At 41.3% G+C, this 25,066-nt stretch overlaps 1 protein-coding gene across 1 annotated transcript in view; it reads right to left on the reverse strand.

Moving 5' to 3' along the window:
* The window catches only part of LOC131282207 (calsyntenin-1), an 85,231-nt gene that overhangs the window by 21,612 nt on the left and 38,553 nt on the right, over positions 1-25,066 (reverse strand). The window contains exons 2-3 of the mRNA XM_058311618.1: positions 7,559-7,698; positions 473-591 (exon numbers count right to left, since the gene is read on the reverse strand). Of these exons, the coding sequence (XP_058167601.1) occupies positions 473-591; positions 7,559-7,698 (259 nt within the window). The remainder of the gene's footprint in view (positions 1-472; positions 592-7,558; positions 7,699-25,066) is intronic.

Here is a 25,066-nt window from a genome sequence, read left to right on the forward strand (position 1 = left end):
TTTTCGAGCAACAACTTCTGTTGCCTATTTCTCATTAAATTGATTGCAGCGAGTGCGCAGTGCGTAAAGTATGTAATTTGTTCAAATGAAGGACGCTTCTCATTACATCAGAGCTTTCCACAGTTTCTATTGATTGTACGAAGCCATGTGGAACTCGGAGAGTTGTTGCTGAAGTAGCAAATCCATCGCACTTCCATTTCATTGCAACTAAGTACTCAGTATTCAAACACAGTACAACTCACATTAACTTCCTAGTTATACGTTTTTTTCTATCTTCTTGGTAAGAAAATTCGCATTGATTTTGCATTCTACGAGCAACTTTCATTGATTCTACAATTTTGTAAAAAAGTTTTTACTGAAAGTGAATGTGAAATGCTAACAAAATGTTCAGCTTCTTCCTGTCAAACCTGGCTAAAAACAGAAGAATGCTCTCGACGATTCTATTTTATTATTTAACGACAAGAAATCTTACCTCTTCGAATGCGATCCATCGCAGAAAACAGCAGTTATATCAAACTTGTAGTTTTTCCGCTTCTCGCAATTCAGTGTCTTTTTTGCTTTCAAGATACCAAGCTCGTTGACTAGTTCAATCTGAAACGGAATAAAAAAGAAAGGAGAAGAATGAATGGAATGGACCGATAAAGTACTTTATTGTGAAGATCATGCTGTAAAGGAAAGAACAATTTCACTCCGCAAAACGTTGGCAATGTGTGTCCAAATTGCTGGAGGATAGAACAAATCCGTTGGAAAACGAAGCATTTTGTAGACAGCAACAGTAATAGGGAATTCAACAGTGAAACTTCACAGAACACTTGCATAACGATGAGCAAAAACAGTAAAAGAAAATGCAGCTTAACATTGCAATGGCCGTAAGGGACATACAAACACGTTAATTTACAACACAATAGGCTTAAATACACGACGCATTGAATAATGGTAAAAATGATGCATCGTGGATATTTCGACCGTGTTTATCGGTCGGACGGGTGGGAAAACAAATCGATGAAACAACAATAATTGCTGCGAAAGACACAAACACCATACGCATCATTGCATTCGGCGGATCATAAATTCATTTTTTGTTTTCTCAGATGCCGTACATGCAAATATTACGACGAACAAAAACGAAAAGTAAAAACGGATTCATCCATCTGTTAATTGGAGATATTTCCCATTGTGTTGTTTGCATCGTGTTATTTATGATTTTACATGCTCAAAAGCCGCTCGCTTGTATTGAACTTCGCTTGTTTGCACGGAATGCGCGTATCGACGTCAAGTGGAAGAAGCATAATGAACGAGCGGTTGCGTGGATGGACCTTTTTTTCGGCAAAATTATTTCTCATGATAAATTGGTACTTGAATAAAGTGTGCATCCGGTTGGAAACGAGCGAGAGAGACACCTTCTTTTTCGCCACGACGGTTTGCTGGTCTGTTCCGGTAACGTCGAGGAACGATTTGCTTAAATGGCCAATTTTTGGCACCGGAATCAGCAGGAGCCAACAGCCAAATGGTCAATCAGACAAGCAAAGTAGCGTAATGGAAAGACATTTCTATAATTTATGTGCGATTCGATTAGAAACAAAGATAAAACGTCGGCCTATTTTTATTTTTGATTTAACAAAATGGGAAATCTTACAAAAGAAAATTAGTTTTGAATGCTTCTATCTTAAAATACATAAATTGGAGTGAATTTGTAGAGGAAAGTCTGTTGATTAAAAAGCTTTTAAAAACATATCGACATAAATATGCAAGCGGGTCTGACTTGAATTTAGGATTAGACAAAATTATAACTGAGGTGAATGTAAAGAAAGATGAAATAGTTTTTTATGATCTGATTTGCTCTTTTCATATCCTATCATCATATAAGCGATCTGCTCTTATACATAACTCTTATACATACACGATCAAGGTTATTGATCATAATTTTTGATTGATTTTGAAAAGATCAACATTTTTTATTTGAGTTTTCGCACACCGATAGTTTAACTGTGTGTCACTAGAACCATAAGGTAACCCACATTTTCCAGAAGAAGTTCAGAAGGCACGTTGAAAGCTATGAGGATTAAACGTTCAATTCAAACGAAAACTGAAAAGATTTGAAAATATAATATGCAAATCACATGATTCAAGTGTTATTCAATTTGACAGAAGGGATTCTCTTTTAATGGTCATGCATTTCCACGTCCCATTCCCTTCCATCCAACGCAAGCTGTGGTTCGATGATTGCATTAGCATTTCCGTGTGGTTTGAGAAACCGAAAAGAAAAACCAAAAACAAAAATGAAACAATCATCCCCCGCCCACCCAAAACTCCGACATTCTTCCCGAAATGGAGCAGAAAATGTCAACCAAATCTCGCTGGCATGTGTCGCGTCGGCACCGGTTGGCACCAGACATGGCCCCGAGAGAAGCATATTACATCCGAGCCTGATGGAATCCAACGACGACCCAACGTTCCCGGCGTTCGCATCCCAACGAATGTCTCTCTGCCACCCGTGCGTTCGCTATCTGCGTTGTTACACGTTCTGATGCAGTTGTTGTTTTTATATTGGTTATGGGGCGGTAGGTATGATGCTCAAAAGCGAGAGAATCAGGAGGACTGTGGGGGGGATATTTTTGTTTCCAAATCATCCCGGATTTCTCTCCCATCGCCCCCGATGGAAACAAATCCATTAGTTATTTGAATTCACGTCACGACAGGTGGCGCGGTGCAAGATGATTCGGAGGCGATTAAAAATAAATTGATATTCTTTCTCTTTTGCAGCACACACATACACACAGCCTGGGAAACTGGGCGACGTGGTTCCGAAAAAAGGGAGAGATGCTGTAAGTCGTACCCTTTTCCATTTCGCTCGACGGTCGATTACGGGCACCAAACGCACACACACACATTATGCTGGTTGCATCACTGTCAAAATAGAGGGCGAACGCAAACGTCAAACCCAATCCCTGCCCACCTAACCCGACACAGCCGGTTGGGGTGATTTTGGGACCGTTGTAAGACTGCCGGTTTCGGAAAAGTCTTTCGGTATTTCGTAGGGATTTTCCGTGCTAGTAGCAATGCCATAAGAAGAAAAATGTACGAAGAAAACGAGGAAGCATACAGAAGGGGTGGTGGGCGGGGTGGGGATTTGGGCGTCTTGAATCATTTGTCCCACCTGTACCGGCACTTAAATATATGTGCTCTAAATGGGATCCAATAAGTTGAAAAGCAATTAAATGGAAATAGTTTCCAAGAAGTCGAGACGAAGTTTGTCACGGGATGGCGTATCGAGCGGTGGAAAATTTAATGGAAACTGTCGGATTGATTTTCGGGAGTTAATGGGACACCACTGGAAAGGACGTGACACTAATCTACGCTGTGGGGTCGGGGCTAGACTGTTAGCAAATTGAGTATCTTTTATTGGAAGAATTTTTGTTCACATGCAAAAGATTAATTTTGTTCATATGAAAAAACATCTTACTGAAATGCAATTTAAAAATAAATGTTGAATTTTTTGCATTCCTTGTTTTCAAAAATAATTAAAATAAAAAAGGGCTATGAAATTAATACTAAAAATGTGGTATCAAAATCCAAAGGAAATTTGACAAACAGCGTCGAACAGCTAGATAATTAAATTAATCAAGAAACCATCACTCGGATGAATGTTCGTGTCGTTATCGATCAATTCCAAGTTGAAAATCAAATGATGGGTTGAAAATTAATTGCTAACAACGCTAAGCATTTCCGAATACAAATTTTAAAAAGTGATCGCATGTCACATGGCTTTAGGAGCATCGCTACCGGTAAGAAAACAAAATACAAAGTTGCTATTTATGACCTTCCCCCTCGGGCGTTATTTCAACGGGGTTCAGAGTGAAGAAGAATATTATACCGCTGAGTGACAAGGCACACATGCAGCACACCAATTTTCCAGCGGATGGTGCTCTCATTTTACCCACCAGCAGGGCGCTCTTCAGCATTAAAAAGCCAACGAATGTATAATTAATTAATTGTCGCTTGCATTATTCAAGCTTTCATAAAACAGTTTTGCCTCATGAGCCGACGAACATAAAACAGAAAGCCAGATGCATGATTTTGTTCTATACGCTCGCTACTTTTTAGTTGAAATTCAAACCTGTTTTTGGGAAACGCAAAATACAAGCATTGGAATATTCAAACTCCATGAGCTGAAGACCGGACATGGTTTCATTTTCTTCATAAAAAACATAAAACACTTGAAATGAACCACACTCTGGTTTTTACCTAATTGATGTGGTAAACAAAAACCAATATAGTGGACACAGCTCATTGTTGAACGCTTTTACTTTTGCAGTGTTCGGGATCTATGTTCAGAAGATATTTTTCTTTGCTTTGTATTAGTTATCAGCACATCATGCTTTTGGAACGCAAAACTAAGCTCAAAGGAACTATTTTCTCAGCTCGCTTAGTGGTTGAACTAATGCGGTTCTTATGAACCGGGGCGCTTGTCTTGCCATAAAAAGCAAGCTCCGGCCAATAACCACTGCTGGAAAAGCTGCTTTCGATGCAAGTCCACACTACGGATCGCTTCGTTAATTGTTCATTAAATGCAATAATAATTCTACTTCTGGCCTGCTACTAACGGGCGTTTTCAAATCGATACCGCGGCATGCAAAGCTGGAGCTTGTGGAAAATTGTTGAAAGAGAAACAGACCGCGCACAGTACAGTAGTGCCAGTGTGGTTCCGGATGTAGATTCCCCTTTTGCTCGTTAAATTAACTAACACGGTAGCAACGCAACCGGTCGGCAGCTTCCGCTTGCGAAAGCAGCCGACAGCACACCAGGTTTGGCGATTGTCGTCGAAGGAAAAGTGTTGCTACGGAAGCGGCAGCACATGCAGCAATAATCTGCGGACTGCCCACCTCCAACGGGGCGGCGAACGCCATTTGCAACCATCGCCACAGGATAACGATGCGGTGCTCATAATCGGTTTCCACATTTTCGTGTCATCCGTCTTGCTTGCCACCCCCCCGCCGCGTCGCTTTTCTTGGAGGTGGACATTTTCCGCCCGGCCGAACGAACGAATTTCCAGCAGCCCGTTCGGGGGGCTGCTGGCCCGTGGTGCCATAAATTATTCGGCAACCGCGCGACCAACCGGCACCCGGTGCCCATTTTTCATATCCTAAGCAAACATCGGCGACAAGGGTCGGCTTCTCACAGCGTAACTCGGTGACGAGGCAAAGGTACTGGAAAGGAGGTGTACTGGGATGTACGACCCCGATGACGAGAGCATTCAAAGTGGGTCAAAGTCGATTTTTATTTATCTTGTGCGTTTAGGTTCTGTGTGTCATGAAAAATGAAGTCTTTCTAGGACGTGTTTGGTGGTTATGGTCGATCTATTTACTTTAGTTTTACTAAAAGTATATTGTTATTAATGTATAGTATAGTATTGTATTGTAGTATATTGTTTGAAAACCCAAAGTATGGCAGAATTTTAAATATTTTCCTTTATTTTAAAGGATACGGTTCTGAAAAAAATCAAATTAAGTTTAAATTATGGAATTTTTGGAGCATCCCCCTGAAAGTGTATTGTTTTCCTTGTTCTATTTGATTAATTTGAATTAACTTCACGTACCAAATAATCTATAAGTAATGAATTGAAAATAAGCTCAAATAAAAGTAGAAAAAAAAGAACGAAAAAGGTCCAGCAACACGAAACTCCAAGTTGTTAATCCTTATTTCAAGTTAAATTAAAAACCAATTTAAACTATGTCGAATAAGCCGGGCAACCCAAAAAAGAAAAAAAAAACAACTCCTACCAGAAAAAGATCCGACTATTTCCATTGGGAACATGAAAAGCTTTACTCTAATCGCGCGGATCCTTTACGGGAGCGTTCCGGAAATTCCACCTAACTCTATGTGTCCAAGAGCAACACGCTCATGTTAAAACGATAAAGCAACCGTACGGCTACGTTGGGCTTTTCCGCCATAGAGCCTCGGGAAAATTTCTGTCACCGTTTCGTGGGCTGCATGGTTTCCTGTAGCAACATCGGCACTACGATTTCCACCAAGGTGATGTACAGCAGCACGTGTTTCACCGGCCAAGGGTGCAATATACTCATAAAGCTACACGTTTTGCATACTCCTGGTAAAGCGTAAACATAATTTGAAAACAGTTCATCATGATGTAAGGTAAAGCTTTGGGAAAGAAAAATCTGTAACACAGCAACACACTGTACACGGTTAGAAAAAACAAACGACGGAACAAAGCTGTCCGTCCCTCTAATTACGAACATCAAGGAATATTCATTTACGTTAATTACTAGGTCCCGTTTCCTGGAATGGAATACCATGCTTAGAATTTCGAATATACCGATACGAAAACTTCGTCCCTTGTTCGTGTGGCTGTGAGAGGTTCGTTAAAGCTGAGCAATCATGTTAATGGTAGACTGCTCAGTACACGCTGCGAGAAAGCGATTCAAACAATTTGGTTTACGTCTTTCCAGTGTAATTTTGGACCATGCTTCAAGCTCAAGTATTTGTTGAAAGCTTATCAAGGTCCAAGTAGAAACAAGTAAATGCAATGATGAGGACATAAGAGAAGGACCGAAGGCTGCTTTGCTAGATTATTTTGACTTCCCTTAAAATTGTAACGATGTTCAATTTGACGGTTCATAAACGAAACAAATACAATACAGAAGAGAACATAAAAGAGAATCTTCTCTTTCAAAGCTTTAAAAAAATGTCATAACGTGACTTCTCAGATGACAGAAATAAAAATCGATGGAAAGAAAAAAATTGAAAAACCAAAAAAACAAAAGTAATTTCCTTTCTGTATCTGCTAGCCTTTGCGTTGGCAAAAGGAAACCGATTGTGCTCGCGTTGGGAACGAGGACAAGCGAGTTGATATATGGCCGTATTGGCTTAAGTTACTCGACACTCTTCTTTCGCCGACTGGACTGCAGAAGCAACCAGAGCCACTACACCGGACACAGTGGACCAGACCGAAACGAAAAGTTTCGCAAAACCACGTACGACGACCATTCGCAGCGTGTAGGGAAGAAACGGCCCGTGTTAGTTTTGCACAGTTTGCCCCACAAAGTATCGCTTGAATGCTCACTGGACTGAAGTGAAGTGAATCACTTCGTTATCGACGACCAAAACGATAGAATTGCAACTGACAAGGATACACGATACGAGTGCTTTTGGAAAGGAAGAGGAAGGAAAGGGGAGGGGTTCGACAATTCACCAATCAGGAGCACAGCTTCTGCTTTTTCGATGCTTCACTGGTTCAAAGTAACTCGGATATTTAATTCATGGTCCAATGATTGTACACAATTGGTGTTTTCCGATGATGAAAAGAGCAGATAATCAAATATCATAAAGGAAATCTTATGCAAAGATATCGGATACTAAGGTTCAAAAAGCATCCCAAAAGAAAATCTAAATTTCATCGATAAGAAACATTGTGCTTAAATTGAATCCTTAAGCATTTACGCATCGGTTTAGATCACCAAATTCAAAAGGGAAAGAGGGCAAAAGGACACACATCAAAACTCAAAACAACATATATAAAGAAAATCAATCCAAAACCTACCTGAAATGGTATCTCCTTGTTCTTTTTGATTATGTGGAATCCACAGATTTTAGATTCGTCGACTTTGATCAGCGGCGTTATCTCGACGAACGTTTCGTTTTCCTTGATCAAACCATGGTACGATGTTTCCAGGACACGCTCTGCAACGAAATGTAGAAGAAAAACGATCGATAATTTTCACCATAAGTTATGGCCCGAGCCTGTTTCATGTTGGAAGCGTCGAGAGCACCCGAATTTTGGTAATCAAATTTAAGGCAGCGATTCAAGACGATATTGTCGAGAACAGTTTGCTTCAGTTGATTTAGCTACGATAGGTTTGACATCTATTAAAGTACACATTAAAAAACGATAGAAAGAACAAATTTTTTTTATTATTTTCAAAAAACTTAGAGTATTATTTATCTCACACGGGTTTGTTAACATATTTATTGGTTTGTTTTATATGACGGAAAATACTAATAACGCGGTCACTTGACACCTGTCAAATGAACCTGATGAATTGAACAAGCAACAATGTTGATTTACCAGCTTTACCAACTTTGTCTACCATGGCTATCATACTTGATAGCTATCTGAGATGAGCTCTAACATGTTGTGGCACCAAAAATAAATATATAGTGAAAAATAAAAGCTGTAGAAATCCAAAAACATTACTCTTTCAAAGTGTTAGTTTCGGATCTATCTTTTAAGCTAATCAAATCACAAAATTACATCACCGAAAGTATCATATTTCTACCATAATATGTCACTAAGCTCACGTATAATTATAGTTCCCCATTCCAAAATCCATGGGGGATAACGAGTGATCCGAAGTTCGTGGAAAATCTAGATATAAACAACGAATGGTGCACGACCGTACCGACGAACAAACAACGGTCAAATCGAATGCGCTTCTAAGCAACGACTTTTCACCCAGCCAATCCATTCAGTAGGTCACCGTTGGATTGCAGCATGGGGGAAATAGATTTTCCACCATCGATGTCATCGTGCTCCTTTCTTTCCCGCCCACAACCATGCGAATGCGGGCTATTCTGCGATGGGTTGGCGGCATTGGGGGTTTGTTATCGATATTCATTATACGACCACAAATATTTTCCCATCGTAATTGAAAGCTGACGGTGTGTCGATTTTCCTGCCGCGCCACCGAGCGTTAGCTGCAACGTGGCGACGTTTACGAAGCACCGGTTTCTGCAGTACGGAAAAACCCCAACCCCGATTGAGGTGGCGCACACGTTGGGCGCGCACCGCAACTTTCCTTCGTACGGGAGCAAATAAGCGGGTGCACAGAGGCCAAAATGTATCATATTTGCGCTGCCCATGCAACATTTATTTACTCCGTCGTCGGTTTCGACAGGGTGATGATTACTATTGCATTCCGTTTGCAATCGAAACGCGTCCCCGGTGGAAGCCCTGCCCTATCGCCGGTGGGCAGAAATTCGAAGCTGGTGTAAAGTGATTAGTTTGTTATACGCATGGCTTCAACACTTTCTCACAGGTAACCGCAAGGTTTGAAGGCAATGATGGTTGTTTGCTTGAATTGGATAAAGCTAATTTTAAAATTGGCTGAATTTGATCATGCCTGACTTTTTCATTTTTGCTTTGCAATACAAGCTGATTGTGAGAGTTTGTAAAATACATTTATGCAATGATGCCAAAATAAAACGTAATATTCTAGTATACAACAACTAACGTTAAAAGCATAAAGACAACAGTTCAAAGGGAACCGATCATCGAAGTCGCTCGTTTACACCACTTTCAGATGTAACCAAAGAGCCCTTTTCGAGGAAAATGCTTACCGGAATTGCTTGCCAATACTTGCCCGGGTTTATTGTGAAAAACCAACGAATAAATCAATCAAACGAATAAAACACAGCATAAATCCTTACAAAACGGAGCTTAACTTGCACTTTTCCCGCCCCCCGTTCGGGCCGCATCGGCCGGTCGCACGTCCGTTGCGAGGGTTTGGAATCCGATTTTCGCAAAGAAAATTCCTTCCTCATCCCCGGTTCGGGCTGTGTGCGTTGGCAGAGCGAAAGCCACAAAAGGGACGACCCTTTCGTACGATCCCCGAAGGGCTTGAACGTTCGAGAAGAACGTTGAGAGAAAATCGAACCAGAGAATAAATTGCTAAATCTTGGATCAACCTCGGGGAAAACCCCGTACGGACGTGTGGCGTACGTCGAAGATAAGTACACATTGGAAACGAATGTCGAAAAACTTTGGCTGGGGGGTTTGATGGGAAGCGAGTTTTTCTTTCTGTTTGCGCCGTCCGGTGGTTGGCCATGGGCGAAGCGTCCTTTCCCGTTCAACCCGTAGCGTAATTTTCTACCACAATAGCACGCTCGACTGAGCAGGGGACGGTATTTCTCCGACGGGAAATCGGACGACGCGTACCCCAACGGTGGGCAGACAGGTCCTTTACAATTCTCGCACTCGTCAAGGGAAATGCAGGAATTTAATTGCTCCAAATGGTATTTTATCCGCACATCTCGAGCACGTTAGAAATTTCCATTCAACGCGGAAAAGCGGTACATCTGGTAAGTATTGGTTTTGATACGAAAAAAGAACAGCTACGGTTGTTTTTCAAAGCACGCAACAAAAAGGACGAAACAATTGGAACACGTACAGGAGCTGCAAGAAAATTGCAGCATACGGAAAAACATCTCTAGGAAGGTACGGTGAAGGAAGGTTGTACTTTAGCCGGGAATTAAAACAGATTACTTGCACTGTTGGTCAGCATATCCAATGGGGCCGCCGATTGCACTCTGCTCATTTAGCTAGGTTAGTTGAAAAAAAAAAAACTCGGATCCGGATTTCCAATTCCGATAAACTTATTTTCTCGTTCTTTTGCCGGCGTTTTGCCGATCCGTTTGGCCGCACCAAACCAACACACACCTTGGGGCGTAAAATAAAATCCCCAGCTTAGCACCTTCTTAGGTTCGGCAAACAACAGCAAACAGAAAAGTGTGGCATCCGTTTGTGGGCAGTTTTCCGTTTCAAGACGATGGCGCTCCGGGGTACGGTTAAAGTTTTCGCCCCTTAATTACCCGGCCGATATACGACACCGGGAGGAGTGAGGGGAGGTGTGGAAGAGGCGGAAAATCGAAGAACCGCCCCAACTGCATGCGCTTCTCCGAGGCTCGACGACCACCAGCCGCTAGGTGTCGACGTACCGGGGATGACAGCCGTAAAAGTGCTGACAGAAGATAAAGGGAAAAGTGGACACGTGCAGTGCGGAAAAAAACGTTACCGAAAACGAAAAGTGTCACCGTAACACACTTGATGACTCAGGCTATTTGTTTATAGCTGGTTTGGCTCAAATCAGTTTTGTAAGACATTCTCTTAAAAACATTTAAACTCCGATGAATCTTATTTTTGATTTCATTGAATAAGAACAACGAATTCTTATCGAATTTTAATGATTGGTTTGCTATGCGAAAGCTAGCTATTAATAGAATTCTTGAAAATGTATAATTAAATCACGCTCGGTTGTAATGAATATTCTACATTCATAGAAGCATTCTCTGAACCTCCGATAGCAACATTATCGTAAAACAAAACCCAAAATCATCACCTCGCCAAAGAAATACGATGTAGGGGAAAATGTGGGAAAATGCCCCAAGGTGAAAAGAGCAAATGAAATAAAGAAAATTATGCCCGAAATCATTTAAAATTACCCTACGATTAAGTTTAAGCTATAAAAGGTTAAAAATTAAAATAAAATCTTGCAATCGAGCGTATATTGATCCAGTACCTCACTACGTTGCTTAACGAATGTCGAAAATAATTTGATTGATTATTCTTACATTTTGACAAACAATGAAAACATCTTCATCAAGACAAGGAACATCTAAATGACAAGGAAAATACTCCAAACCAAACCTATTCAATATGATGTTGTTCCAACTAAATTAACTCAAAGATGTAGATATTCTACATCCACAAAGCACACATGGTTCATTATCGATGTTTCATATTGAAATACATCTATGTGACGTAAAACTCATTCCAAAACATACAATTTTTATTCGGAGTTGGAAGCACATCCATTAACTAGATGCCTTGACATAGTATGGACCTTGTGTTGCAATTGTAAATACCCAACAAATATCAATTAACCATTTTGCCCCACAATATTAAATTATTCGTGGTAAAAAGTGCTCTTAAAAATCATCATTTTAATAACAATGTGAGGTTTTAATGTCGTTTTTTAGTGGGGGAGGCTAGCGAATCGATCTGTGCAAATTTGGATTATTTTTCTTGAATAGATTGCAAGAAAGAAAAGGAATCCACTTTAGTGGGGCATATTGCCTCACATTAACTTATTAAAACGATGCAGAGGGGCATTACGCGGATCTAAGACTGTTTCAAACATTTATAAAACATAAAATACACAAACGCGAGTTTCGCTATGCAACCAATGCAACATGTCGTAGAAAATCGAGTAAAAACGGTTTGAAACAGACTGATGACCCAAAAATAAATAACGGCAACCAAAACCAAAAACAAAAACACACGGGACGGTTAAAAAATAACTTGAAACCGGGAAAACAAGCTGTTGGACGGGGGGTGAAAACCACAATAATAAAGAAAAACAAATCCTATCGGAGGTCGTCGATCCACGGATGTCCCATTGGTTGTCTCCACACCCATTTCCTCCCGGCGGTGGGTCTTTCTTTCGCGCGTTGGTGCGTGCGCGTGGGTGTTGATGAAAAGCAAATGAATTTCACCGGAACGCCCGCGGCACAACCGACGACGATGACAGCGTTCTGGGATCATTCGTTCATCGGAAGTTATTTCGAGGGCGAGAAGATACTTTCCCTCGTTAAGGTGATTCAACGTGGCGAGACAAACGACAGAGATGAAAAAACAGAGTCCAATGCAGAAAACGACCGAGAATGCGTTGGACGATATTTTTGGTGCCGGTTTTTCCCTGGCGGTCTGAAAATCTGAATCAGATCTTTTACATTTGACGTAATGTGTAGATGAGGCGAACACAAAAACTTATAGGAGAGCGATACCTTCGCGGCCAAATGGGTCACCATTAATCGCGCCTCTGGTCTATTTTGCTTTTTTGGGTGACATAAATCAATGCCTGGCAGGCGGCAAATGTTCGGAGTTAGAAACCGATCCCGCACCAACCGCTCGCAGTGATTATCAACTAAAAGGAGAGCATTAAACCCGGATGAATCATTAAAGGGCGCGGCTTAGAATGCATTCTCATAGGATGGATACAGCAGTGCGGTTGATTAGAGAGCTGTCAGAGATAATTAGCAGTCATTTGTATAGAATTAAATAACGGGAGTAAGAACTCATCGGAACATTGATGATGTAGCTGTTGGTTTCGGTTGTAATCTACAACAAATGTGCATAGCCGATAAATAAACACTATGCCGATTAAATTGAAAGCTAAACGCAAGGATTACATGAACCGCTAAAACAAAACCAATTTTAGTTATTTTCTGTCAAACTGGGTTTTGTTAGAGCGTTTGGCACGAAGAGGTAGAAGATGATAAAGTGAAAAATAGTGTATTTTACATAACATGATTCAAAAGTGTTGCTAGTACTAGTTACAACGTCAATATAAAGCAGCGGCTGTTTGGGCTTTAATTAAAATTCAGTTGAACTTACAAAAGAATTTCAATTCCTGTCAGCTTTTCCAACGATACCATACATGTTTTTAAACATTATCTGCAAACCAATACTAATCAAGTTTCTCGTATACTTACTTACACCTTATACTTTGTATACTATTTAATCGAATTTTCACTAAACGTATTTTGACTAGGACGAACATTATACTACACAGCCTCGTGAATCTCGTCAGGAATCCCGCGTACGCTTTGCGCTGACACAATAGCCGAACTCAAGAAAAAAATCGCAATGCTCAAAAATTTTCGCTACAGAGCATTATTTAATAACTGTACGTAAATAACAATACGATTTTTAAATTAATAAAATAAATTATTTGAAATGTAACGTATGAAAGATAATTGATTAAAAAGTGCTCAAAATATGTAAGAAAATTAATACGTATGCCGACCCGTGGTCTGAACTATCCATAAAACAGTCACTATACGCACCGACGGATTCACAATATTTTGAAAAGGATGCGGTTCGTGTGAACCACGCATCAGCGAAACTATTTATGTTCAAATCTCGAGATTCTAACTTTCGTTAGAAAAAATTTCTAGATTGCATTTTCGAGCGCATCCATCACGAGCAAAAAAAAAAAAGAAAGAAAATCAGCGAACAACACGCCGTGCCATGATTGCATTTATTCAAATCAGTGTCAGCCACATTAGCTAAGGGCCGACCATGGCGATGAATAATAAAATTCAGCTTAAAATATGATACACTCACGATAACCCCCCCCCCGGGGTCTGGCGGGCAGCTATGCAGCACCCGACACTTCAGTGTTGCATATCTTGTAGAAGGGTTTGTATGCGTTTTTTTAGATTCTAACGTAAAAGCCCATTTTTCCATCTCCTTAGACACATGCCGGCGGCCCGGCAAAGGCGTTAGGTCGAGAACGTCTAAGACGAACTTCAGCCCCTGCCCGCGATGGCAAGAGCACGAGGTTTGGCGAGCCAGAGGAGAGGAGAACCCATTCAAAACGGCTCAAAAGTCTGCGAGGTTGCTCTTCTCTAAGCGTTTATGTAAATAGAAGATCGCAGCAGTTCCGTCGATGCTTGAAACCCTTGAGAAGAAAGTCCTCTTAACGTTGCCCAGCCAGACCGCGTAAAGTTTGTGGGCTAGACCAATTGAGACGCTTCACTGTCGCTGCCGTGTCGTCATCGTCATGTAGGTCGTGAAAAATCATCTTCCATCATCCCGCTAACGGCACCGACCACCTCCGCGATCGAGCTCGTATAGGAGGGCAACGGGTTGGCAGCAATATTTGGCGAGGATATCCTTTCCCAACACACATCGGCTCGACCGTGAATATGGGCTTTGCTTGTTGACAAACGAACGAAAAAAAGAGGGAACCAAGCGGAAAACAGGGACTCGCAACGCTTCGCAGCAATGGGAGCTTTGCACAATCGTTTTACATACATAATCCCCACTCTAATGCTTTGCATAAATTGTATTTCCCTCCGCAAAACGTACCCAGGCTGGAGGAAAGGGAGTTGCTTCTCCCATCCCGAAGTGAAAATAATACGTTGGGTGAAGGCGTGCAATATTACAAAACAAAAAAACAACCGGTCGCGCTATACGCTACAGCTGCAGGGTTTTCCTACACTGTTGCATCAAAAAAGTAATCACAACACAACAAATATTACGTTATCGTGGGAAATATTGTAATGTATGTTACCACATCGGAGGAAACCCCTAGTAATTTTGAAACATGCAAAATTCAAAAAAAAAAAATAGTATATTTATGTTAATATTCATTGCTACCCAAAAATAATTACAATGTACGAGAATGGAGAATGAAATATATATTTAACCTAAAAAAATAGAAAATGACAGGGAAAATTAACCGTAGATCAAACAACAACAAATTGAAAAACATAACGACGAATGAATATGACAACAAATGACAACAAAAAATGACAGCTACAGTTCGCCTTAAAGACCGAATATGAAGGACGGACATTTTAATTATCATGATGATGACAACGGAACCTTCAAAGGGAAATATATGAAACAGTGTTCAACCTGTTCCACTTCCAATATTTCACAACATTAGTCATCTTGCACGTCTGCTTTCCTCTGGTGTGGCAGAAATATTCCCATTTTAGTTCGACAGTGTGCGCTCCGGGAGTAAAAAAAACACATTCTCCAGCTTTTCTTTCACGATAGTTAATGTGGCATGCAAAAATTCGAACGAGATTTTCGTGATTTCTCTCCAGTTTTTATGTCTTTCGCTTTCGGGTAGCGTCATTGTTCGGCTTCCAATGGTGAACACACAGTGCCCCACAAAAAAAGCCCTGGCCCGGGGAAGTACGTTCATCCGACAGAACATTCACATCAGTTTTCAGTAGAGACCCTTGAGGGATCATCTGTCCTCCATCATTCCCAACGTTTCCTCCGGTTGCGTTCTTGTGGCGTTTTTTTTTTGTTACGTTTTTCACTCATCGACGTAAACCTTTGTACTTTTGGGGGTGTTTTCGTTGTTGCAAGCTATTGTAACCGTTTCGGGGGTTGCTCCGTTGTCCGTGCGAAAAGCACTGGTGCCCCATTTCCCTTCAATACCTCTCTCCTCAGCGATCATTTCGCTGTGGTATGATTCTATACTCATATTTCTCGTGCGAGAGTTTTGTTACACCACTTCCACACTGACAATGACGCGGGATGAATTTTTCTTTTGCATGCTGAAAGCGAGCGGAACCGGGTGGGTGGGCAATCCGGAAGGGGAACAAAACTCCATCTCACCCATTTTTGCTGTTTTTTTCTTTATGAGACAGATTTTCGGTTTGACGAGTCCGCAAAAAGTTCCTCGGCGACGTGTGTAAAAAGTGAGTAAACGCTGTGTGGCACACTCCGTTCTTGCTCGGCCCATCCTTGCGAAGGTTTTCCTCGGGCCATGGTTTCCGGTTCGTGGGTCGCAAAACTTCCAGCACACACACACACACCCGGTGGCACATAAAATGGAATGGTTGTATTACATTATGTTTTATATTATGTCAATATCCGCCCTTCACGCTGGTTCCTGTGCGGCAGGGCGTGCAGCTAAATTATATCTCCGCCGACATTTTCCTCCACGTACGATTGTGGTGAGCGAGCGATGGATTGGAGATGGGGGTTTGTGGCAGCGGTGGAAATCTTTCACACCCTAGCGCCCTTTTCATACGCGGTGGTACTGATATTTTATTTTATTTTTGTGAAAGTTGCACAACCCTCCGCGCTCCAAGGGTACGTGCACCATGAAACACGGGAACGGTAATGCGATTTAATGGTGTTCTATTCTCATGTCCTTTAAATGAAATTGATGTTGTTTTTTACGATCCGAAATCTCGGCGGGTCGCTTCCGTCCCGAACGACGTTGGCGCAATGGGTCGGTGTTGTCAATGGTAGACAGTTTTGGAGCAAACATTCGACAAAGAAAGAACTTTAGTTATTTAAAGTTAAAAATCCCGTAGAGCTGACATATTTTGATAGTCTTAGCACTTAGTTGGTGAATCTTGCCAATTCTTTTACGCCAAACGCATCAATTGTTTTACTTCTGGCTTGGCATTTTTTTATGTATTTAGGATTAACATTTTCAAATCGAATCTAATTCCTGCCGTTGAAATACGTTTTTATTCCAGAGTGTATTGATAGTACAGGAATTTTACAGGAAGTACGGATACAAACAAATATTGAGACAAAAACATCTTAGGACCAATTATCCAAAGTTATCTTATTTGTCATTTTACTTCCAGCAAGAGACAACCATTATGCACTATTTCAAAAATACAAATACAAATAAGTACGATATTTCAAAAGTTGGTACCTCAGCTCAATATAATACCTACTTCCAAAATAGAATTCAATGGCAATACCTGAGTTTATGGAACCGGTGTAGATTGTTTTGCCATTTCTGGAAAACTTTATTTTCTTGTCGCATTGATACTGCAAAGCATAAAATGTTGGTATATTTATTTTCAGAATCTTGATTGGTTTAAATAAAAAATATTTCTAAACAATTTCGCCCATGGCGAGATAATTCTTACGGTTAAACAAGATTGTTGAAAGAAAATCAGATGATTTATCTTAAAAACGAAGGTCGGCCCCCAACAAGGTGCACACAAAAAAAGATAATGGCCAAACTGCATTCTTTTATCTGTTTTCTTGGTTCTAACTATCAGTCCCCCGATACCGTACATGTCACCTAGGGTATGTTTTTGAACACTTGTTGTTGCATTTACTCCACCCGGCCAGATGATAACGGAAACCAGTTGCAATTACCGTACCATACCGATACACAAATAAACAAACAACAGTGTGATGACAATATTTTTCCAGCGCCATGACGACTAGCAGGAAGCATTTAAAGGTGCCACGCTCTAAGAAGCCAGCAGAGAAGATACAGTGTAGCAAAGACGAACAACCGTTCGTTCCCGGAGCGGGTGCCGAAAGGGTGAAGGCTAAGCAAAACAAACCCCGATGTCACACTCAAGCCCAGCCAGCACCTTGTGGTGGAAGGGAGGAAAAGCGTGAAATCTCATCCATTTCGCCGGCTAAGGAGAATTGGAAGCAAGATAAATGAGTTTAGTATGTAAACAACCTGATTTCAACACAGTCGCGCGCGCCCAGTCCCCATCTGGCTGTTATCTGTCGCACCGAAAGCTGCCTCTCAGCGAAGCATTAAATAGTTTTTCCCGTTCCTTTGGGCCACTGCATCGCGTCCGTCCGTGCACACGGCCGCTGGGCGCTCTGTTCAAGAAAGAATCTAAAAATAAATGTGCACCTCTCCAAATGATGCACTAGAGAGTGATGACAATTTTTTCGTTTCGTTATCTTCAAGATTTGAGTTTTCCCGAGATTCGCTGCCGGTGAACCACGCCTTTGGAGTTTATGTGCGCGGTTTGCATCTGGGGCTGCACTCTTTTTAATGGAATGAAATGCAAAGCAAACACTCTTTTCGCATTCGAATAAAATATTCTCAAATGGCGCTTCTAGAAGCGAACAGAAATGCTGAATGGTGCAGTTTTATTGAGAGTGTTTGACTTAGTTGGTATAATGTGGGTAAGGATGGAATTTATTAACTGTTCAAAAAAACTAACTTCGATAACCTTTGACACATCGATTTAACACAAGAAAATAATGCTTTGGAATCTTGTTCGAATGCTTTGTAGGGGTAAATTTGAAAAAAAAATGAAAAATGAAAAAGAGTGGAATTATAGCGTGTTACAAATCAGGGTCAAAATGACCCCTATAAAGCATTGTAGTTCTAGGGATAATCAAGTTCGTGCTCGGAACGGGTTGAACAGAAAAATCTGAAATTTTTGTTTTAGATGTAGCTTTCAATGTTAAGAAAAGCCTTTTTTTTGCAAAAATATTCAACCGTTTTCCAGATATCAAAATCGAAATAGCATATGTGCCTGTGGAAAAGTTACGCTCCAATTGCTTAAATAACAGGATAAAGGAGAACACTGTAATAAGATTACATGACATATTTTTTCACATTTTTATCTGACTAACCTTGGTTTGGCACAAACCGAAAGTTGATCAAAAGCATACTAAAACACATTCTATTTCGACCATCATAAATGGTGTTCTTGTTACGGAGATAATTTTCTATTCCATTGGTTCCGTGACAAACAACTGCTGGGAAGTGGACGGAATCTATGAGTCAATAGCGGCGGTGTGTACGGCTAGTAAAACGAACCGCGATAAATAAGTATATTTTAGTTCCTCTTTACACACACTAGCATAAAGTTAAGAAATCGCTGGTATCAACTGTTTTCGCGCGACCCAACCGCACCGTCGTCACCGCCATTTTCCTTCCGGAAGAAGGACTCACAACAAACCTACCCCATCCGTTGAAGTGAATCCCGATTGGTTTCATAAAACTTCGCAAAAGCTCAGTGAGCTAGTCATTTTCGTTCTCGTCAGTGATGAACATAAATTATTTCATCCATGGCGCACTGGCGATTCGCTTTTTCCGATAACAAAAACGAACGTACATTTACGTCACACGTTGGTTCAGTTTGGAAGCCGCCAGGGGAACGATCATGAAAAAAACAACGAACATATCGCTTTACTCGGAAATGGATCCGTGTGGAAGCGCGTTGGCCCAACAATTTTCTACTAGAAAATGGATGTCTAGGAAAGTCTAGGAAAAAAAACACGCGGAGGATATAAAATGTAACGGAATCATTATTTTGGACCGAGCGGGACACACAAAGGTCGTTAGTGAATGTAAGGAAAACACGGCACGACGGTGATGGTGGTGGTGAAAATGGGTCTCGGAAAGATTTGGTGGAAATTCATACACTGTGTTCGGGCAACGCAGTACCGCCGCACGTTCCTAGCAGCGATTTGCCGTGAACTCGGGCAGTCCCAAACAGAAGCACAGACGTAAGGGATAAAACAGCTTAAGCCTAAAAACATTAGGACGGCCCTGGCGGCCACCCCTCGCGCCCCGTTGTTGGTTCCCATCGATGCGGGTCAACGTGGTTTGAGTGGCCAATAGAATAGTGTTTCGGTGCCTGTCGAACGTTCACACTGCCAAACACCAACGACCATGGTCCGTTTCTAATGGGGAATTATACCGGATACTACCGCCGGACCTCGGTTCGGTTAGTTGCGGGTCAAGTCTTTTTCCCCCGCTCGGCCAGAAGGACAAGGGAGTCGTGGAGTAAAACTATTGATTTTTCCACCTCCCACCTAACCTCCCTTTTCAACCCGCGCGCATTCAAAACCAAGACGGGTCGTCCAGCAAAGACGAAGCATTTGGACGAGCCGTGGTGGGATTCGTTTGCGTTCGTTTGTCAAAAAGGAAATTGCGGCCTTTTCGGAATGAGCGGAGCCAGTGTGACGTGGTGGTGGTGAAGGTATGGACGAACATTAGTGGCATTCGAAATGGGGCACACGGTGGCACGTACTTCGATCGGTCGCCATTTTATCCGGCTTCTGCAATCCAAGACACACCGGATGCGGATTGTGTGAAGTGCGACACACCAACCCTAATAGAAAACCGATTGTGACCCCGCTTGGATCGTTCGAACTATTTCCTTTAAAGAGCTTTTGCATGAAGTCCTTCCTACCTTACCCGTTCGTTTCACATGAAAAGCAAACATATAAAATTGTTTTAACATCCACCTCGGAGTAGCAGCTCAACTTTGACAACTCAAATAAGAGCTCAAGGATGTTTTATTTTTCGCACTAACTTTTCTGCGCCGGTCACGTTCTTCGGGGGTACATTTTTCACACAAAATTATGGTGCTAAAATGGAGAAAAACAAAACCCCGGGTAAAGGAAATACCGCTTCGAACGAACATAAAAGAAAATAACAAAAAAAGGACGACTTCCTCGAAAGACCTTCACTCTAATTACGTATTCAAAACGAATTACCCACGAAGCTTGTTCGGTACGAAACCGAATGGTTTGTAACCGAGGAGGTTCGTTGAATTCAGGATAATGTTTGAAGGGAATAGTGATGAAGAACCCAATTTGAACGCTAATGAGTGTAATGATTCAATAAATGAATAAATTTACGGAAAAGTTATCTTTTCAATGAAGTGTTTTTTTGTTGAATATACTCAAAAAAAGACAACGCGACGGTAAGACTTATTGGTAAGCATGTATGAAACATAAAAATACAGGAAAATTTCCTTATTTGTTTAAAAATTCACATTCTTTAGGCAACATAAAACACGGTCTTGAACTAATTTTCCCGCATCCAGGAAATTCATTGGAGGCGTCACGAAGGAGGAAAATAATTATTGTCCTTAGCATTGCGTCGTCACACGAACGCACGTGACGACGGTCGGTGACATGTACCTGTAGGCTAAAGTGTCTAAAAAAAAAGATATTTCTCTCATAATAAAGGGCGGAAATAAAGCGACAAGAAGGAGAAAAACTTCTACGGAAGAAAATTGGCTGCTATCAATGGGTGTGATGGAGTGTAACAGCCAATTACTGGCGCTTTTCATGCTGCACGGTGTAGTGAAACGCGATGCGATGCGCCGTGAGCAAATCGAATTATATTTCGAATCAATTTACCTTCCCGGGAGCAACCCACCAGCACAGATCGAGCTACACAAAGGTGAAGGTGGAGGCGGTTAACGAGGGGACACAAGAAGGGAGGAATCAGGATCGGTAACGAACGCGCGGACACGATTCGCGCGCCAACATTATATTGCGCGGAAATTCCACCCCAACAGTCGAATGCTTTTTGTGATCGGAACGAAAGTTCCTCCTTCAGCCGGGTCGAGCTCTTTGAAGCTACAGACCCTGCCTGTGTTGCTCAGACGCACCGGCGTTTTTTCCTACCACCCTCTCACACCTACCTACCTGCCTGACGGATTGTAGGACGAATCCGTTTCTAAAAGCAACACGCTAAGGATTCGCGGGCGCTAGCGAAGCGACATCATACGCTATTTAAAAACAATTACGACTGGCAAAAGGGGTGAGCGGCCAAAAATTAAATTAAATGAACAGGAATTAAAAACACGGCAGCAGCGACGCCACCCTCCCCGGAAGCCTTGCCTTAAAGGATTGGAGGAGGTGAGTTTTTTTGTCTCAGTTTTCCACCCTCGTAGCGGAAACAACAAATCCCAGCCTCTTTCGCCACCAGGTAGCAACCCTTTGGCCGAGCGGGATACGCTGTCGGGGTTAGCGTAAAGCCTTTTAAGGTTTTAATCGGTAGAGTGTGTCCTTTTTTACGGCATCGTTTCCTGCCCTTCCCGGTGGCTATGGAGCGCTTGTTTTTGCTATTCGGACCGGTGTACAGAAACACGCCAGCACCACGAAGCGGTTGCAAATTACCAACCATAACTCTCGTCCGGCTGCTTTGTATGTGAGTGTTCAACGGCATTTTGTGTGGGATTCTGAGGGACGACAAAGGTCCTTCCATCTGTAACGGTGGTCTTACCTAGAAAGAAACGAAAAGAAAAAGAAGGAAAACGTTAGTTACTGATGGTTAATTGAAATTTTCATTTCAAATGCTCGGTAAATAGACAACAAAACCGATTCCATGTCAGAACCGAGTAAACACCCAGAATTGATATTCTTAATTAGTTCGTATAATTGATTTTCGTCTACGGTAGGACAAAGCTTGTTAATGCATAGAATCGAATCAAAATTGGATAGATCCGGATTCTGAGAATTGGTATATTGTATGAGCATGAACTTTTTACATATTCAAATTTCGCACACCAACCTAAGGAACCCTAGATATTAGCCTAGAATAAAACATTCACATTTGAAGCCTCCCATATTTGTGGCATATCATTCTTCTTCTTCTTGGCGTAACGACCTTGTTGGTCATGCCTGCCCGTAAGGGCTTACGAGACTTGTTTCCCTGTTGTACGTGGATAGTCAGTCCTCTCGTACAGGGGAAGGTCCGGTCTCGATTGGGATTCGAACCCACGCCGTCGAGGTGGTGAGCCCCGGCGCTCATGGGCCGATTTTCTAACCAGCGCTACCGCTCGACTGTCGCGGACCCCCAGTGGCATATCATTAGTTTAGTTATAATTTTGCCTTTATGATAAAATCAGCCTTAAAAGAAGTGAAAGATGTGTGAATCTTTTTCCCAATTTACAAGGTGACTGACGATTTTTTGCAGAAATTGTAAGACAATTACTTCTCATGTTTGCGTAACGATATTAACAGTCAACGTGTTCTCCCCAAACCATACGGTTTTTGGGCATTTTTTTGGTACAATCATTTTTGATAAAATTTGTTTTTAAAATAAATACGAAGACTTATTTTTCAACATCAAAATATAAAAATCGAAGGTTTTTGTGCAATTTAAAAAAAAACTAGTAATAACTAAGATGTAGAAAGTGTTCGTAAAAGGAGTTAGCGGCGAAAGTGTCGGAAAGACCAGTAAGATCAGTTCACAGGGTAGTTATATGGATAGACCAAACTTAAACATGTCGAGTATCCCTTTAAACTCCAAAAAGAATCAATAACGGTGACTGGGGCACTTTTTAACCAATCCAATAAGGCATCGTTAAACTCCGATACTGAGTCGACAAACTTCACTATTACCGTAGCGTATTATTTTGAACTTCAACAGCAAATTAAATGATTCAAAAACGGTTTGTTTTGCTTTTTTCTGATATAGCTACAAAAAACCAAAATAAATCGGTCTTCAGTCTGACAATTTTCTAATGACCTAATGAGGTATCCGATCGATGTTATCGATTTTTTGTCGAAGTTTCACGATACTCTGACCGAATTTAACGGTACTCTGAGATGAGATTTAATGACTTGTTTGCGACGTTCAAGGATGCGTTACACGCGTTAGGCTTGCCCTATACATAAAATAAATTCATTAAAACACTTCATTTCTACACAATACAACCTTACAATAGTCATTAAGTTAATTAAGAACTGTTACAATTACTAGTCTCTGGTAATTTTTTCTGCTACTACAATAACCTTTCCATTACCCGAATATTGTTACCCAAAAATGAGAAATAGTTTTCTCAAATTTACTGAAAAAACTCGTCATTTTTAAGGAAGATCAACTATTATATCTATCGGTTTGGATGTCTTGTTTCAAACCAATAAGAGCATACATCGATGAATATTTGCAATGTGAAACATCTTCTACGTCTTCAATTTCGTATACGTAAAGGAAATAATCCTCTTAGCACTTGCTGTGGCGTACAGCGGCATCTGTTACATGGACCACAAGCCGAATGGAACCTATTGATCGTCAATATTTGCGATTAAAGGACATCAGGATAACGGATGACAGGCTTATCGGAGCCCTCCCGAGTTTGACACATGTTGACCAAACAAACTCATCCAACATACTAGCGACCAGGATGCTCCAAGGTATGTCAAATGGCCCTAGCTAGAGTGGTTGTTAGTTCGTTGGTTGCTCTTGTGTGGCAATGACCCCACCTCCGAGCTAAAGTACGGCGGCCAGAGATAGGGTAAATGTAGATATTTCATGTGAGTGCCCAAGCTCTGAGACAAGCGTAACTTCTTCCGCCCAGGCAACCAGGCATATATCAAAGCTGGATAGGGACACACGCAAAAGGACTCTCTCTCCTCTCCCTTCTCCACTATCTCAAACACGCTCCATCGTCACGCAACCAACACTATTGTGTGTTTATGCATTTTAATTGCAATCCTTACAACAACCAACGCCAGCCCGGAAGTCCACACCGGCTTAAGAGGATGCTAGTGTCTGGCCACAATTTCCCTTTGGCTTGGCCTACCGTCGCCTAATGAAGTGGTAAACAGTTGCAACCGAGCAGCAAATGATGCAACACCATCTTGCGTCCTAATTGGATGCGCAAAGGCATGTGTGAAGTGTGTGCGTGTGTGCGTGTGTGCTCCGGTAAGAATGAGCGTGCCTTTAGAAATGGAAAGAAGAAAATTTCAATTACGAGGAACTAGTTATGCTTCTTGATATAAGCAAAGCAAAACAAAGGTTCGTCCCAAAACTAATATTTGAACCTGCGGTGATAAACCGCAAAAGCTTATTCATTTTTCTGGTATTGAACCTATTTCTCGATAATCAACGCAAACGAGACAAAATGGCGGAAGAAACGGGTAAAGAATCCAAATCAAATAGTTGACGGTAAACTTTGCCTGTTTAGTACATGTTTTTTTATACAAATTAAAAGTTTTGAAAATAAGAGGCAATATACACTGTAATTGAACCAGTTCTGAAAACTTTAGTTTCGATAGATTAAGACATAACTATTTCTTAAACGTAAAAGACATAAAGTTTTTGACAAAAACGGTTTTTTGAGCAAAACATAAAATTATATGAGACAAAAATTTGCATTAATTGGCAAATATGTCTTTGTCAAAAACGGTATTTTGGGGAAAAATACAATGAAAAGAAACTAAAATTATGAAATAAATTGTTGTCGAACGTTAAAAATA

This window comes from Anopheles ziemanni, chromosome 2 (genome assembly GCF_943734765.1).
Source record: "Anopheles ziemanni chromosome 2, idAnoZiCoDA_A2_x.2, whole genome shotgun sequence".
In the NCBI taxonomy this organism is placed as follows: domain Eukaryota; kingdom Metazoa; phylum Arthropoda; class Insecta; order Diptera; family Culicidae; genus Anopheles; species Anopheles ziemanni.